The sequence below is a fragment of the Lampris incognitus genome, chromosome 6 (assembly GCF_029633865.1).
Source record: "Lampris incognitus isolate fLamInc1 chromosome 6, fLamInc1.hap2, whole genome shotgun sequence".
Lineage (NCBI taxonomy): Eukaryota > Metazoa > Chordata > Actinopteri > Lampriformes > Lampridae > Lampris > Lampris incognitus.
Window position 1 is genome coordinate 39,119,764 of NC_079216.1, and position 14,263 is coordinate 39,134,026.

The 14,263-nt window shown below is 43.3% G+C and overlaps 1 protein-coding gene across 1 annotated transcript in view; it reads left to right on the top strand.

Moving 5' to 3' along the window:
* Window positions 1–14,263, top strand: part of LOC130114532 (chromatin remodeling regulator CECR2) — a 77,389-nt gene that overhangs the window by 36,091 nt on the left and 27,035 nt on the right. Inside the window, exon 2 of the mRNA XM_056282403.1 lies at window positions 10,015–10,109. Coding sequence (XP_056138378.1) covers window positions 10,015–10,109 — 95 coding nt within the window. The remainder of the gene's footprint in view (window positions 1–10,014; window positions 10,110–14,263) is intronic.

The window sequence follows — 14,263 nt, forward strand, 5'->3', positions numbered from 1 at the left end:
AATTGAATTCCCCAATCATCAATTGCCGATATATTTGTCCAGTTGCCCAAGCCCAGTAGTCAGTGAAGGCACGAATGACTGTCATGCCACAATGAAGGGTAACTAAAATAGGGTGGTGTTGTCCAGCCTCTTGGTTTTTATTAAAAGCCTAGCAGCAAGGTTCGGGACAGTTTGAGGATGATGTAAAGTTTTATGTGGTTCACGTTCTACTAGGTGAGCCACCGAGGTGCTCCCGTGGAGAAAACTTTTTTTAACTGAGATTTAACGGGCCAAAAGAGGACCAGAAAAGGGCTGGACATTTGCTGGGGGCCAAAAGCAAGATTTTCAGTTTTTCTGAGTGAAGTTTTTCACATACACATGTTTACATCAGAAAATGCAGTCCTGGGGTGCTCATGTGGTACTGTGGACTAATATGTTAGCGTTCTAACACTGAAATTCACAGTTTGAATCCCGGTATTGTCTCTGGCTTGGTCGGGATTTTCAGGGAATGCAATTAGCAGTGCTTCTGGGTGGCAAGCTGGCAGTGGTAATGTTTTCTGCAATTGCAACTTGTGACTCCTACTGGTAGTGGGGCACCTGTACAGCTGTGGTGAGATCAGAGGGAATACCACCGAGGACAGTCTGAAAGGACGCGGAAGCAGGGCAGGCTAAGCTAACTGCTAGCCCATGAAGACCGGCAGTTCTGATAACACCATAGTTTCTGATAACACTGAGGGCAGTCTGGCAGCAGCCTCATCTGGCATTGACTGTGGTGTTTTCGATGTCACCGTGTGGAGTGCAGGGAGGTGTGGCGAGGGTGTCTGGCTGGGAATGCTTGCGTTGGATCGGCTGGGAGAGTTTGGTCTGCTTCGTCTGCTGGGCCCAGGGACCATGGCCCCTACCTGCAGCCGCGCCCGAGGAGGAAACACCGAGGGCGGTCTGACAGGACGTGGAAGCGGTGGGCTAGGCTAACCGCTTGCCTGTGCAGACTGGCGTTTCTGACAGTCATCATGGCTGCATTCATTCCCTTGGACAGTGATTTATTGTTTAGTTTGGATATATGTGTTATTTTGGACATGTGTGTTCTTGTAGTTCTTGTGGTTTTTGGATGTGTCTTTGTGTTGCACTGCTGTGGGCTGGGGGAAACGGCATTTCATTTCATTTCAAATGAAATGACAAATAAAGTGTTCCTGATTCCTGAATAGTGTTGGCCTCCACACCGAGGTTTCTCCCTAGAAACCTGCTGTTTGGCAGGTGAAAATTAGGTGTTGTGTAATGGTGGACATTTCAGTTGGGATGAAAATGGGAGAAAGAAAACATAAAGGCAGTACTGAATTGCTGCTGACCTAGTCATCCGGCTTCACTGAAAGATATCACTTGGTATCATCATTATAGCAATGGTAAAAGATGTGATGCTGACAAGTAATTTGGCTGAAAGATTGGTCCTAAAATTGAACCTTGAGGCAAACCACACTTAATCACTGACTTAGTGGTGACGTAATCATCAATTAGGGATGTCCTAATCTGAGATATTGGTATCGGAGCAGATCAAGATTTATCTTAATTTTTCATATCGGCTATATTGCACCTGATCAAACTCCAATCCTTTTTACCTCCTTGTGCTACGGCCATGCCAGCTGTCATTTAGCTGTTGTAAATGTCCCATTGTGCTCTGTCTGGGTAAACTGATGCATAGTTCACACCTACACGGGTACTTTTGAAAACGGAGGGTTTCCTTCTTAGTTCTAAAAAAAAAAAAAAAAACCTCATCCACACAAGCACTTTAAAAAAAAAAATCTCCGTCCAAAGGAAAACGCAAAAACACATGCTACTCAACACAATGAATGTGCTGTCAAGAGCATGCCAAACCAACAGGTGCCGATATAACCCTAACCCTAAAGCCATGTTGGCTAATCAGAAGCCTGAAAAAAGCCAACAAGACAAAAACTCCATTTTCCCTGTCTACACTTCAACACTGAATATGGCGTTTCTGAAAATCGTCACCCCAGAAGTTTTCCAAAAGGTCCGTTTTCAGTGACCTAAAGTGCAGTTTGCATGTGGACGAAAGGCCAAAATGCATAGAAAAAGCTATATTTTCAAAAATACCTGTCTTATGTGTGGACAAGGCCTGATATTATTCACAACTTGTAGCACCAGTGAACATGTCTTAAAAAGCGAAGTGAACAACAATGAGCAACTGAAGTGTGCATTGTGGAACTTCTCTCAATTGGAAAATGAAAGCAGCCCGACAGCTGCTTGTTGCAATGTCAGTGTTTGGTAAGGTGGAAGTAACAGAGATGCTTCCACCGCTGCTAAATATGATAAGGCACTTCAAAAGTAATCATTTGGAGGAGTACAGTGAGCTCACATATTACTCTTGGGAGTGTCCTTTCTTTTTGATCAGTGTTTTTTTTTTATTATTAGAGCTGATGTATTTTTTCCACAAATATACTTTATTTTATTTAAAAAAATAAATGAGAATCATTAACGGACAACTGTAATGCCATTTTTCTTCTTTATGCAGAGCTACTAAATTGTCAAAAAATATCTTAGATTGGTTTTACTAACTGTAATGTCATTGAAATCTACACTATACAGCTGTATTATTCAGGAAAATAAAAATATTGGATCAAGAATCAGTATTAACATATGTTCTATTAAATGAATCTGATTGGATTGATGGCAAAGAAAAATGATTGTGACAGCTCTATCATCAATATACACAAAAGAAAATTTGACAGATAACATGAAAACCAATCTAGAGTGGGTGCTGAGATCCACACCCAGTAAGGCCTCAATCTGTCATAAAGAATCATGATTGATGGTCATGAAAGCTTAATTTAGATCAGGGGTCTCAAACTCAACTTACCTGGGGGCTGCTGGAGGTAGAGTTTGGGTGAGGCTGGGCCGCAAGTATTCCAAAAAAAAAAAAAGTACAACCGATCCAATGTTATCAATCTTTTTTTTTTAAATTTTTTATTTATATATACAGGTGATCAAAACAAGACAGGTAACAGTACAAGTGCAGGAACAAAAACGAACAGTGTGAGACAAAAAGGGGACACCAGGTTCTGTTATGACAAGATGGAATACTAATAAGCTAATAAGCTAAAAAACAAACAAACAAAACAACAAAAACAAACAAGCTATCAAATAAGCTCATTGACCTGCAGTGCAGGTCAATGAGCTCCATTTGAAGCACAGGAGGGGCATCTTGCACATCAAAGGAGAAGGGGTCAGCAAAAATTTGAAAAGTGGCTCTGTGTGTCTTGAACTCTGCAAACCTGTGATCAAATTGCTCCTGTAGCTTCACAATGGCATCAGCATACTTCTCACCACTGAATGGTGTGCCTGCATCCATGAGTGCCTTGCATGCTGGGAAATGGCAGAGGTTTGTCTGAGAGAGCTGGGCTTTCCATAACACAAGTTTTGTGGAGAATGATCTCACGTTGTCATAGGCAGCACTGACAAGCTGCCCCTGGTTTTGTAATTTCTTGTTCAGTACATTCAGCTCATGTGTGATGTCAATAAGGAAAGCTAAGTCCATGAGCCATTTGGGATCACTTAGCACAGGAACAGCCATCCCAGCCTTCTCCATGAAGGCTTTCACTTCTGCTCTCAACTCAAAAAACCTCTTCAAGACGTTTCCCCTGCTGAGCCAACGTACCTCAGTGAAGTAGAGCACATCCTCATATGCTGACTCTATTTCCTCCAAAAAGGCGCGGAACTCCCGGTGCTTTAAACCCCTGGATCTGATATAGTTGATGCATTTCACAACGACAGACATCACATTGTCAAACTTCAGGCATTTGCTGCAAAGGGCCTGCTGATGGATAATGCAGTGCAGAGCAATGGCCTCCTCCACACCCTCCTCTTCCAGTTTTTTTTGAACAAGTGCCACCACTCCATTTCTCCTCCCTGTCACTGATGGTGCTCCGTCGGTTGTTATTCCAGCAAACCTCTTCCATGGCAAACCCGCATCCACAATGGCATCACACAGCTGGCGGAATATCTCCTGAGAGGTGGTCTGGCCATGCATTGGAATCACTGTGAGCAACTCCTCCATCACTTCAAAACTGTCATCAACACCATGGACATAGATTGCGAGCTACACAGTGTCAATGATGTCTGTGCTCTCATCAAGAGCGACTGAGTATGCACAGAAACGTTTGGCTTTCTCACACAGTTGATCATATCTGTTACCTGACAGGTCAGAAATGCGCTCTGCCACTGTGTTGGCTAAAAGGCTGATGTTGCTAAACTGACCCTTCTTTTCCGGACAGACTATACTTGCAGCCTGTAACATGCACTTTTTAACAAACTCCCCTTCTTTGAATGGCTTTCACGACTTGGCAATCAGCTCACTCACCATGTAGCTAGCTTCGACTGCTGCATCATTATCTTTGCTAGCTTTCTTGAAGAAATCTTGTCGCTTCAGTAAACATGTTTTAAGATTGGCGACCCGTTTCTCTCTCTCATCTCCCTGGTATTTTGTATACTCATCAACATGTCTAGTCGAGTAATGACGTCTGATGTTGTATTCCTTGTGCACCGTAACTTTCTCGGTGCATGTAAGACACGTCGGGCTGCCTCTGTGCTCAACAAAAAAATATGCCGTCTCCCACTTTTCCTGAAATTGTCTGTGCTCGTCACCAACTTTTCTCTTCACGGCAGGTTTTGAGAAAGACATAACTGGGGCTTGCTGACAGGATATATTTTCCTTCCACTTGGTGTCGCTCCGGAATCAAGTTTCAACCAAGTTTCAACCGTTGCTAATTCGCGCTGCCCATTATGGTGCGTTCAAGTTGTGCTCGGAAGTCGGACTTTCTGAGCTCCGAGTTGGACATTTCAACTGGAAGTCTGAAATCCGAGTCGTTCCAATTTACAACTTCCAACGTAACGGGAACACACCATGACTTGACAACAAACGCAACACCGGAAGCTGTCATGAGCCTGCGCTATGGTAGCTCATAAGTGAAAAGTAAAAGCCCAGGGCAAGCGCGGGCCGCACTAACACTAAACTTTGATGTCAAGTAGGGGGCCACAAAATAACGTCCCGCGGCTGCGAGTTTGAGACCCATGACTTAGATGGAGTGGTACCAGTTTAGTGCACTCATCAGGACATCATTGGTGACCCTCAACAGAGGTGTCTCATCTCTAGGCAGCTCCCCTCTCACACCACCAAGTTGATTATAGCCTTTTTCTTGGCAAGTCCTCTCTTTTTTATTTTACTTTATTATTATTATTATTTTTTTTGAATTTCCCCCCTTTACTCCCCAATTGTATCTGGCCAATTACCTCACTCTTCCGAGCCGTCCCGGTCGCTGCTCCACCCCCTCTGCTGATCCAGGGAGGGCTGCAGACTACCGCATGCCTCCTCCGATACACGTGGAGTCGCCAGCCGCTTCTTTTCACCTGACAGTGAGGAGTTTTGCCAGGAGGACGTAGCACGTGGGAGGATCACACTATTCCCCCCAGTTCCCCCTCCCCTTGAACAGGTGCCCCAGTCAACCAGAGAAGGCGCTAGTGCAGCGACCAGGACACATACCCACATCTGGCTTCCCATTCGTAGACATGGCCAATTGTGTCTGTATGGATGCCTGACCAAGCCGGAGGTAACACAGGGATTCAAACCGGTGATCGCCATGTTAGTAGGCAACAGAATAGACCGCCAAGCTACCCGGATGCCCTATTCCTCTGTTTTTAGATAGCCACTACACACACATATGCAAAAAAAGAGCTTTTCTTTTTTCCATGTTTAATGTGACATATCAAACATAATATATTGACAGTACAAATGATTCCAGGAAAATATGCCAATCCCCAGGTAGATGACTGTGCCATACCCGGGACTGAGCCCAGTAAAGTCCCACGATTTTAGTTTGGTATGAAAGGGGGTGTTACTCTACCTGTCAGTATGCGGGTGTATGAAATGCTGTCATACTCTGGCCTCAGTCCTTGATCCTTATATCTGTTTTTTTGTTTTTTTTACACATGCTGCTGACAGTTCTTCTTTGTTGAATCAGCCAATATTTGTTAAGCACATGCTTTTTCTTGAAGCTGAGATCCTCTGGCTTCACAATGTTTATTTCTATACTCGTTTGCTGCCCTGACTGTCATGATCTGTGTGATAGAATAATATTTGTATACGTTTGTGTGTGAAGTGCGCTCATGTCCCAGATTAGGGTTCCAGTCATGTGAGTCAGAATGCCAGCGATCAGTTTTTAACCTCCAGGTGCGAAGCCACAGTGACACCTGAGGCATCAGCTCAAACATGCTCCCCTGCACACAGTTGGCCCACCCTATCTACTGCATACTGCAACACAGCTTCTGGCCGCGGGTGAGAATGGAGTGAATGCAAGGAGAGGGCCAAAGGAGTTAGAGTGTGTGTGTGTGTGTGTGTGTGTGTGTGTGTGTGTGTGTGTGTGTGTGTGTGTGTGTGTGTGTGTGTGTGTGTGTGTGTGTGTGTGTGTTTGGCTGAAAGACAGCCAGGATCAGCAGGGAAATTGAGGTGAGAGAAGCGGTAAATGCCTTTTAGGTTGAGTTGTTGGATGCAAGGCTGGCCCGGAGAGGGGCTGAGGTGCCGACATAAGCCTTGACTCACCCCTCCAGTCTTTGTCCCTCCGAGTGAGTGCGAAATAGCCTGCTTTGTTCTCTTTAGTACCTAGGTAATAAATCTGACAGCTTCATTCTATAATTTGTGTTCTTTATGGCCCATCACTTATCCAGCTCTTATCTAAGGCCTTGTGGGTCCCATTGATCATTAATGTGAGGCAGTGCAAGAACTACAGAAACTGAATCCTGTTGAGTCACGTGGATGTATATGAGGGACTGAAGGTGAATACCAGTGTGCCTTTGTGGGTTATAGACCATGTTTTCCAAGGGTGTGGGTTGTGTCCTTGCTGTATTTTCTTTTTATATATTGTGGTTTGTGTATCTATTACAAGATTTTTTTTCTGTGGAGTTTTTCCCTATCCGAGTTGAGAGTCTGAAAATAAGGAGTTTGTACATTGTACTTAGTGTAACTGTGATTGTAAATCCCTCTGGGACTAAAGTGTTATTAAAGGCGATACAAATAAAACTCACTATATGTCTATAGCCCCTTTCACACATGCAGCTTATTCTGTAAATGCTCTTTTTACGGGTTATGTGTGAACTCAAAGTGGGAGATGATATAATGTAAAAAATTATCCTTCAGCGTCCTCCCCCTTGGAGACCTACATAACATTCTTGAAAGTGTTCCATATTGGTGCAAGTGAGAATAAAGCCATAACATATACTGAAAAAGCACCCGTCACCAAAGAAAACACTGAGACCTGATTAAGGGAGCCAATCACAAGACGTTCGTCGAGTGTTGTGATAAACTGTCCTCTCTGACTTGCTTATATGGAACTGTTCTAACATGTTTGAATGCTCTTAGTGTGGAAACGTTGCTTAAACAGATGACGGTGTGAATGCTGGCTTTCCCAGAAAAGTTAATACAGCAGTATTACAGAATCTACTTGTGAAAGCAGCATATAAAGAGAAGTGGTTGTGGGACATGTTCAGCTGCAGTGAACTGTCTATCACTGCCCTTAATCAAGCGCAGTGTTTGTAGTGCCGGGCCACTGAGGGATTGGATGGATGGATGGCTGAAGAAAGGGCACACACCCCACATTAATTCCCCTTCCCTTGCCATCTGAGCTGCCGAGTGGTACTTCAAAGGTGGAGCAGGGTGGTGTTAATCCATGGGCTCCTCTCTACTGTGCTTGGCTCTCTGCTCTTCCCCCGGCCTTGGCCCCCAGATTTTCAAAGTGTGATCAAAGTGCAGTTTGTCTCTGATGGATGGGTTCTCTCTGGCCCAGAGGCTGTCTGATGAGGGACCAGGAAGTGGAAGGCAGCGTGACGCAGGAGCGCGCTCTCTCTCTCTCTCTCTCTCTCTCTCTCTCTCTCTCTCTCTCTCTCTCTCTCTCTCTCTCTCTCTCTCTCTCTCTCTCTCTCTCTCTCTCTCTCTCGTGTGCACACACACACATACAATCCTTCTGCCCTCTACTGACCTGTTCTCAAGGGTAAGGCAGGGCTCTTCACCATGAAAACCTGCATATTGTGAGCATACCCTTACATAGGCATTATCTTGAACAAACACTAAACCTGGACTCGGATCCCCCACCCACTCAAACATGCACACAACCATCCACAGGCCCTGGCACTTATTGGTGTCCGATTGCTGAAATGAGCCCCCCTTCCCTAAGCTTGTTCCTATTGAATTATTCTTAAGATCTATTAGAACCTCTCGCTTTCTGCTGTGAGCAGATTGATCAATTGCCTTTTAAATTGGTCATTAAAATGTGCTCAGGAACTTAATGAACTGTGCTTTCTTTGAGTGATTGGACTTTGCTGATCCTAATCTCCTTTCTCCAGGCTAGCTCATTCCAACATGTTTCCGTTATTGTTGACTGGGGAGCAGGAGTGAGCTTTCACAAGCATTTTTTTTCTTCGTGCAGTCTCTCTATTTTTTTCCAACCCTAAGCAGAAACATAAACCTTATCCAGTTTTTCGACTTCTCTCTCTCCCTCCCCTCCTCCCCTCTGTTGCTTTCCTCCTGTTTTTCACTGTGCTGAATTGTTGGCTCTGGGCTTCCGTCCCTGTCCATAGCTGGGAGGTGTGTATGCTGACCTTTGGTGACCCCTGAGCTCATCGAGTTTCCTCTAGAGACAGGTTGCAGTCTGACAACTGAGGGGATGAGTGCACCCCCCCCCCCATCCTTGAGTTAATTTTAGACTGTCAGCCATTTGTTCTTTTCTAGAGGTGGTGAGGAATGGAAGGGATTCTAGACAGGGTAGTGTGTGTGTGTTTGAGTGAGAGACAAGTGGGTCCTGTTGTTGGACTGAGGGGGCCAGTTCTTTCTCTGAAGGGGGAATGGTTAGTCCTCAGCCTGAAGGGCTACTTTGCATCCTGGGTAAAGGGCTTTAAGTGAAATGGACACTTGGCTGATGGAGCACTCTGCATTTGCATTTCTGCCCTCTCAGTCTCCTGTTCCCTCTCACCTCCATCTCTCTCTCCCCTCCCCCTATACCCCTGGGCCTTTGAGTATCTTTGGGGAGAGTAGTGCATGCTGGGAAGTGACGTGGGGTGTTGTAGTGGGGTTTGTCTGTGGCCTAGGGTAGAGGAGGGGGCATGACTGTGGTGCGGCTCTAGGCTCCTGCTGCCTGCCGTCTATCCTTGGTGCTTTGAGTTTGCTCTACCAGTTACTGCCGCTTCATAAAACCTCAATGGACAGCTCACAATGCCAGGCAGGAGAAGGGTCAGGACTAAACTTGAACCTCGTCTCCAACCAAACAGCCACTGGCAAAATAAGGAACTCTCATCAGAGGACCTATAAATTCCTTTCACCTCTCCTGCTGGCCACCTTCACTAGCCTACCTCACACTGACACCAGATTCGAGGTCTTTTAAGCCCGCTTGTTGCCTTTGTACATCTGTCTGAGCTTACTGCTATACAAGTCTTAAATGCTTTTCTTGACCGGTTTAGCGATTTTTATATCATCTTTTTTTCCCCAAACTTACCTAGTATGGAGATAATGAAATGACCCATTATCTTAACATCATCTGTTTTGATAGAAAAGCCAAGTTTCGAAAGTGCAAGCCTTACTTTTCTCTTGGGAGAGAGATCCCTCCTCTGTTGCTCTCCCTGAGTTTTTTTCCCCTGTTAAATGTTTTTTTTTTAGGGAGTTGTTCCTTATTCGATGTGAGGGTCATTTTTCGGACAGGATGTTATGTTGCTATAAAGCCCACTGAGGCAAATTTGTAATTTGTGATTGTGGGCTATACAAATAACATGGACTTGACTTTTGAAATAATTCCATTCATTCTAGCTTTTTTACTGCCAGTCACCGCAATATAACATCCCGAGACTGAACTGTGTTTTAAGATGTGACAAAGTTCAATAAAAATGTTAATACACAGCTTTTCAAATCTGACCCATAGTTGGCCTATTAACTGTCTGACCTTTTGCCCTTGTGTGTGTGTGTGTGTGTGTGTGTGTGTGTGAACACAGGAGTTGGAGAAAGCCCTGTCAGAGCAGGACTTTGACTTCTTAGGTGACCTCATCGCCTGTTTGCTGCAGGGATGCTACCAGCGAAATGACATCACGTGAGTAATCACAACCATCAGTAGAGAAGTTACAGCCCAGCCCCTTCCAATCTCAACGTTTTGCACTTAAACATTGTTGTTCTTTGCTCTTCCTCTTCACTGTATAATCAACTTCTTTTGCTCAGATTCTTTCAAAACAATGTGTTCTTTTTTTACTGTTAGGATGTAGATGCGTTTGAAATGTCTAGACCAGCAGTGGCTAACCATCGTAATCAGAATACTTTATTTATCCCCGAGGGGAATTTGAGTTCTATTACAGACACTCATGCTCTAATAACTAAAAACTATCAAGATACAAGATAAGAAAATAGAAACAGAAACAAACAGAAATAGAAGATAAATAAGAAATAAGAACAAAATATAACCATGTGCCATGGAGAGCCATGTGTATGCAGGTTTTCATTCCAACCCGACGCCACACCAGGTGATTTCACTGATACATTCTTCCTCTTTGCTTGAAGGGTTGCTAATCAGTGAAATCACCTGGTGTGGAGCCCGGCTGGAATGAAAACCTGCATACACATGGCGCTCCATGGCACATGGTTAGCCACCCCTGGCCTAGACCATTTGGTTAAACTACATTGCCACTTTGGGCTATGTAGTTTGGCTTTGAAGAGAAATGAAAAAGAGAATGTTGGTAAGAGTACCTAAATCCTCCTAGTGTATGGCTTAAATATAATTATCCACTACTTCCATGATTAGTATGAGTACAATATGTTACAAAGGCCTAAGTTCTTGAGCTCTTGAAAGAAAATAATCTGAACTGATGAAGCTTAAGCCACACGCTAGCAAACTGAAGTCACTGGCAAGCCTTGAACAAAATGATAAAGGCCTTCTTTAAGGAAATGTCTTCAAACCCTTATCTGTCATTCCACTTCAACAAAGTCACAGTACCCTGGAGCCCACGTTAGCCTGCCCACATAAGGGTTGAGAAAAACTGAGTCATGGACATTGATGAATCATTGAGGAGTCATAATTTGGTCAGGATGTGGTGATGAGGGCTTCACTGTACTTTAAGTATCTCACACCAAGTAGTTTATCAGGTACAGAATCAGTATTTTCCTATAACCTTTTATAGTGACGACGTTAGAGTTCTTTGTGAATACAAGGAGAGAAACTTCAGTTGATGATGATACAACTTCAGTTTAGATCAGGGTTTACTAATTAGTGGACTGCGGTCCGGGTCCAGTCTGAACAATGGCTGTGTCTGGACGGCGACCCCTTTCTAATAAAGTACTGAGAAATTTAAATATATAAAGATCAATGTAGGAAAAAAAAACTTTAATGCACTTCAGTACAAGCTCGTTTCGTGCGCCACGCACTCATCAGCTGCCTGATTAAACAACAAAGAAAAACAACAAAGGTCAATAAATATTACATTGAAATTAGGGGCGTGACGTGGGGCAATGTACAGCAACCAATGAGAGGATGGAAAACATTTGAAATATTACAACCAATGGGAAACGCTAAATAAACACAAAAAGCTATATATATTATATGTGTGTGTGTGTGTGTGTGTGTGTGTGTGTGTGTGTGTGTGTGTGTGTATAGATATATATGTATGTGTATGTTTGTGTATTATATGTATGTGTGTGTGTGTGTGTGTGTGTGTGTGTGTATGTATGTGTGTGTGTATATATATATATATATATATATATATATATATATATATATATATATATATATATATATATATATATATATATATATAGTGTTTTTTTCCGGAAACCGTCTTTGGTGTTGATAGAAGTGCTCAACTAATTAGGAGCGGAATATCAATACAGATGCAGGAAAAAAACTTTTAATACATAGCAGTACAAGCTTGTTTCGTGTGTCGCGCACTCATCAGCTGCATTAGCAGTGCGAGACACACGAAACAGGCTTGTACTGCTATGCATTAAAATCTTTTTTCCTGTATCTGTGTTGATGTATGTGTGTGTGTGTGTGTGTGTGTGTGTGTGTGTGTGTATGTATGTATGTATATATATATATATACACACACACACACACACACACACACATATATATATACACGTATATATATATATATATATATATATATATATATATATACACACACACACACACACACACACGCAACTTATCAACTTATACAGCTTTTACAGTATTGGTTAAGTGGAGCTGGGAGGCCCCAGACCAATCACATGTGGTTATTCAAATCACTTGGTTCACGCGCCTCAGCCGATCACAGTGATTTCTCTGCCACTCAGTGATAGAAAGAGGGAAGCGAGAAAACTGAACGCAGGAGTGAGAGGATGAGGACAGAATGGCGAAATCAAAAATGAGAGAAGTAAACACAGAAAATTGTTCAAGAATGAATGGACAGAGCATCCATCCATCCATCCATTGTCTTAACCGCTTACCCTGCTCTCAAGGTCGTGGGTATGCTGCAGCCTATTCCAGCAGTCATTGGGCGGCAGGCGGGAACACACCCTGGACAGGCCACCAGACCATCACAGGGCCGACACACACACACACACACACACACACACACACACACACACACACACACACACACACACACACACACACACACACATTCATTCCTGGGGACAATTTAGTACCGCCGATTCACCTGGCTTGCATGTCTTTGGACTGTGGGAGGAAACCGGAGCCCCTGGAGGACAGCCATGCAGACACGGGGAGAACATGCAAACTCCACACAGAGGACGGCCCGGGATGATCCACCAAGGTTGGACTACCCCGGGGCTTGAACCCAGGACCTTCTTACTGTGAGGCGACCACACTAACCACTGCGCCACCATGCCACCAGAGCAATACATCTTCATCCTTCCAGCAGCAAGTGCCAAACCAGTCTGCCTCATGTGTTCTGAGATAGAGGCACTTGTGAAAAGCGCCAATGTGAAGTGCCACTACGAGACAAAGCACCAGATCATTTGAGAAAAACACAAACGCAGAAATCATGACTCACGAAGGAGTCAGCCAGACATTTTTCCATTGTTGGCTGAGATGGATGGCATAGTGGTGCAACATGTGTTTTTCAGCTTAATTGAAGACATTAATTGTTAAGGATTATTCTACAGTATTGTCGTTTGTATTCTTATTTGTTAATAGAAAACATTTTCCAAAAGGTTTGGTGTGTTTTATGCATGATTGTAATTCTGAGGGATTTGGTTGAACGAGGTCCTATCTATGCCCTTTGTGGCATAACAGCTTGTGACAATTTTTTTCTTATCATGGATAAGTAATAGATCTACATAAATGCTCATTATAATAGGCTCCCAATCTGAGACAACGCCAGAGAAAGCGCTGTGAAACAAAAGCACAGAGACAGCATACTAGCGCCAACAAATTTAAGATTTGAGATTTATATTTATAAGATTTATAATAACAGCAGCACATTTCAATATACGAACATTTTAAATGAAAATAAATTAATGGCCATATATAGAATAAAATGAACTGTAATAAATAGAGCAAGGTAGGTAGTGCAGTTAGTGGCGTTATAATAACAGCAGCACAGCACACATTTTGATAAAAGAACAATTTCTTTCCGAGCATTCAAATAAAAATAAATAAAAAGCTACTCACCGACATAAGCATCCGCCACTTCTCCAAGTTGTTGTGCATGCAATGTTGCTTCCCATACGGCTCACCTCTATTGCTTTGGTTTCCAAAACAAAAGCACAGAGTTCTCACTCCTGAGTTACAAAGTGACAGGTGACAGCCATGTATGCCTCCATACTCACCAAGGTCCAAATGTCCGTTGTGAAACTTAAGGCGGTAGAGTTTTCAACGAGAGTTAAAATTTGGTCTCGCACATTGCCGTACTTCAGAGACAGGGCATGTAAAATACTGGAGCGTTTGGGTACGGTGTAGTCAGGCTCCATCTTCGTCATTACTTTTCTGAAGCCATCGCCTTTGACTATATTAATGGGTCTCATATCCATAGCAACGAACTCTACTATGGCATCCATTATGTCTCTTTTCTTTTCTCCGTTATTGGTTTTTGGAACTGTAGGGTCTGTTGTGTAGCTTTAGGTGTGGTTGACAATGTTGATGGCTGCAATGGGTGGGGATGCACCTACGGACAAATTATTAATACATTTATATATATATATATATATATATATATATATATATATCTGTGTGTGTTACAAATAAATGTTCCC